At 34.1% G+C, this 1090-nt stretch overlaps 1 protein-coding gene across 1 annotated transcript in view; it reads left to right on the top strand.

Annotated features, from left to right (window-relative positions):
- The window catches only part of LOC142353937 (uncharacterized), a 1160-nt gene extending 914 nt beyond the window's left edge, over nt 1-246 (top strand). Inside the window, exon 1 of the mRNA XM_075406168.1 lies at nt 1-246. This exon is cut by the window's left edge and continues 914 nt beyond it. Within this exon, the coding sequence (XP_075262283.1) occupies nt 1-222 (222 nt within the window). The 3' untranslated portion in view covers nt 223-246.
- The last annotated feature ends 844 nt before the right edge of the window (nt 247-1090 follow it).

The raw sequence follows: 1090 nt of genomic DNA, 5'->3' as shown, positions 1-1090 counted from the left end.
GAAAATTTTGTTGACATTTTTGAGGGCAATGTGAAGGACTTCGAAAATCACGTGGAAGTTGTTTACAAAAATCATCTGCATTATTTGTGTGAGGAAGAAACGGAGTATAAAAAGAGCAATATGAACAAAGCTAGATACTTTAAAAACAATCAACTGTTGGATGAAATGGAAAATTTAAAACTACCTCACTGTGACCAAGTTGAAACATTTGAATCTACTTAAAGTTTATAAAATTTTTTAGTCTAATTATTGGGTTCTAAAGTATTTAAATACTAGCGTAGAAGTAACTTATTATGTACATTAGCTCACCGATTATAAATAAATGTGTTTGTTCAAAATTTTTTTTCTACTATCGAAAACATGTTACGAGATTAATCAATTGTCTTTTGCGGATAGACCGCATTTTAAACTTTTTTTGTAAACGAGAAGTCTTGTTCTCAAATCGTTATGCTGAATTTTAACGTAATATGGAACCTTATTTGACGAATGCTGACCTTATTTACACGAAGGAACCTTATTTGACTGTCTGGTTTAAAGCCAAAATTTTGTATCCAATTTTTGGGGTGACTAATTTAGCAGATGATGTAAGCGTCTTGACTAACTGCGATGAAAGTAAGAGACTAAAGCAGCTCAACATTGATTGATTGACCTGTAATGGCACGAAAGTTTTTTTTCCAATTATGTGATCTGTTGCGTTTTATTTTTCGCTAGATTGGTTCGCCTGATCTATTTGATCTATTGAACAAATAATGAGAGAGAACAACCTAATGCAAATTGTGTTTAAGATAAGCTTGAGAAGAAGGTCTACTTGTTCAACGTATACTTAGCTAGAGAAATGAAGCCCTGAGGAGTAAGAAAGAACACGAGAATGTGTTATAAGAGATACCCAAGTTCCGGCGCTTAAGACTAGTCGGTGTAATGGTTAGCACACTGGGCTTGCAAGTAAGAGATGCTGGTTCGAATCCAGTATTGGCCTTTTTTCAAAGTTGTTACGCCTGCTTAGATCACAGATGGAATAAAAGCGTTAATTGAAAAGGATTAGTTTCTCCCAAATGAGAGAATAACAAAGCGGTCTAAGCAAGAGAAACCT

This window comes from Convolutriloba macropyga, chromosome 15, assembly GCF_964194025.1.
Source record: "Convolutriloba macropyga chromosome 15, txConMacr16.3, whole genome shotgun sequence".
Classification (NCBI taxonomy): domain Eukaryota; kingdom Metazoa; phylum Xenacoelomorpha; order Acoela; family Convolutidae; genus Convolutriloba; species Convolutriloba macropyga.
This window is presented reverse-complemented; position numbering and strand designations above follow the sequence as displayed.